We start from the raw sequence: 1,769 nt of genomic DNA, 5'->3' as shown, positions 1-1,769 counted from the left end.
TGCCGCCCCGAGTGTCTCAAACTTCCTCCAGCCTGCAGAGAGCATCTTCACCTCCAGTCCTGGCCTCCCCGTGTTTTTTGGGAGCAGCACTTCTTGTCTGGTCTGGTCTTCCCTGGCCCTTCACTTATTTCCCTCGCTGAAGCGTAGTGCTGTGGCTTTCCACAGGGCTGAGCTGTCACCAGCCGGCGCTGTTGGTGCTGTAGGACAGGGTTTGTGAGCAACTTCCTCCAGCCTGCAGAGAGCATCTTCACCTCCAGTCCTGGCCTCCCCGTGTTTTTTGGGAGCAGCACTTCTTGTCTGGTCTGGTCTTCCCTGGCCCTTCACTTATTTCCCTCGCTGAAGCGTAGTGCTGTGGCTTTCCACAGGGCTGAGCTGTCACCAGCCGGCGCTGTTGGTGCTGTAGGACAGGGTTTGTGAGCCCCAGCAGATCAGCTGTCCCTGCTGCCTGCCTTTTCTGGACTGCTGTCTTCTTTCTTTGTCACCAGTGTGGGTTGCACTGGCCCTCCGTCACCGCTGACCTTTGCAGTGAAGGAGGAAGCTAACGAGCATTCAGTCCTTCAGCCTCCCACGTCATCTGCTCTTTCCAGCCCTGCTCTGCTGTGGAGCGGAGCAGCCCTCCCTTCTCTTCCTCCCCTCTCAGAGCTCTCCCCTGATGCTGCCCCCATGAACTCTAGCCACTCCTGTGTCCCTACCCTGTGCAGCAGAGCCTAGGCTGTCCCTGCAGCTTCCATGCAACGGTGCTGACATTTCTGCAAGGTGCTTTGCCCAGTTTGTGCTGGGCCCAGGCAGCTTTGCACAAGTGCTGAGAAGAAACTCCTGAGGATTTCTGGTGGGCAGCAGAGGAGAGCCCCAGCACAGAGCCACGGGGCATCATGTGGGCTGTGGGGCTGGCAGCAGGGTGGTCTTAACAGCAGGGCTGTGTGCCCCAGTCCTCCCACTGCAGGCAGCAGCTCTGGTGGGTCCAGAAGCAGAGGAGCGCTCGGTCCCCCCATCACATGGCAGCCCAGCCAAGTGACAGAGTTGTGTCCAGTCCCAAGGCCTCTGAGCACAGTTCCTTCCGTGGAGCAGCAGGTGCAGTTTTGACTTTCCTTTGCCCCTGCAGAGCCATCGGGGCCAACCCCCTGTACTGCAGCTGCAATCTGCGCTGGCTTTCCAGCTGGGTCAAGACAGGGTACAAGGAGCCAGGCATTGCCCGCTGCGCTGGTCCCCCTGACATGGAAGGAAAACTGCTGCTCACCACCCCTGCCAAGAAGTTTGAGTGCCAAGGTGAGCGGAGCCTGCGCTGTCTGTCTGTCCATCCGTGCCCTCCTCGGGCAGGGCAGCAGGTGTGATGGGGAGCTGGGCTTCCTCCTGCCCCATGCCTGGCAGAATGATGCTCCATGAGCCTGGGGGACTCCAGCATTTCATTTGTTGAGCTGCCTTGTGGAGGAGGGGGACCAGGATGCTTCCGTCCCCTTCCTTACCTGGCTGGTGGCACGTCCCTGGTGACCAAGCATGCATGTGGCTATTCCATTGCCTTGAGCACAGCCCCTCGGTGGTGCAAGCTCTGCTCCCAGCTGGGGCTGGGGCTCTGCCCCCTCATGCCAGTGCCCACAAATGGAGCCCTCCCTGTCGCTCTCCACACTGATGGTCACGTCTGCACCTCCTGTCCCACAGGCCCGCCTGCCCTGAGCGTCCAGGCCAAATGCAACCCCTGCCTCTCCAGCCCCTGCCAGAACCAGGGCACCTGCCACAACGACCCCCTTGGCTCCTACCGCTGTGCCTGCCTC

At 60.7% G+C, this 1,769-nt stretch overlaps 1 protein-coding gene across 1 annotated transcript in view; it reads left to right on the top strand.

Annotated features, from left to right (window-relative positions):
- The window catches only part of LOC104495948 (slit homolog 1 protein-like), a gene marked incomplete at both ends in the record, with an annotated part of 14,737 nt that overhangs the window by 10,030 nt on the left and 2,938 nt on the right, over positions 1 to 1,769 (top strand). The window contains 2 exons of the mRNA XM_010139003.1: positions 1,103 to 1,266; positions 1,657 to 1,767. Of these exons, the coding sequence (XP_010137305.1) occupies positions 1,103 to 1,266; positions 1,657 to 1,767 (275 nt within the window). The remainder of the gene's footprint in view (positions 1 to 1,102; positions 1,267 to 1,656; positions 1,768 to 1,769) is intronic.

Source organism: Buceros rhinoceros, unplaced genomic scaffold (genome assembly GCF_000710305.1).
Source record: "Buceros rhinoceros silvestris isolate BGI_N320 unplaced genomic scaffold, ASM71030v1 scaffold21636, whole genome shotgun sequence".
NCBI classification, from domain to species: Eukaryota; Metazoa; Chordata; class Aves; order Bucerotiformes; family Bucerotidae; genus Buceros; species Buceros rhinoceros.
Note: the sequence above shows the minus strand (reverse complement) of the source record. Positions and strands in the feature narration are given on the sequence as shown.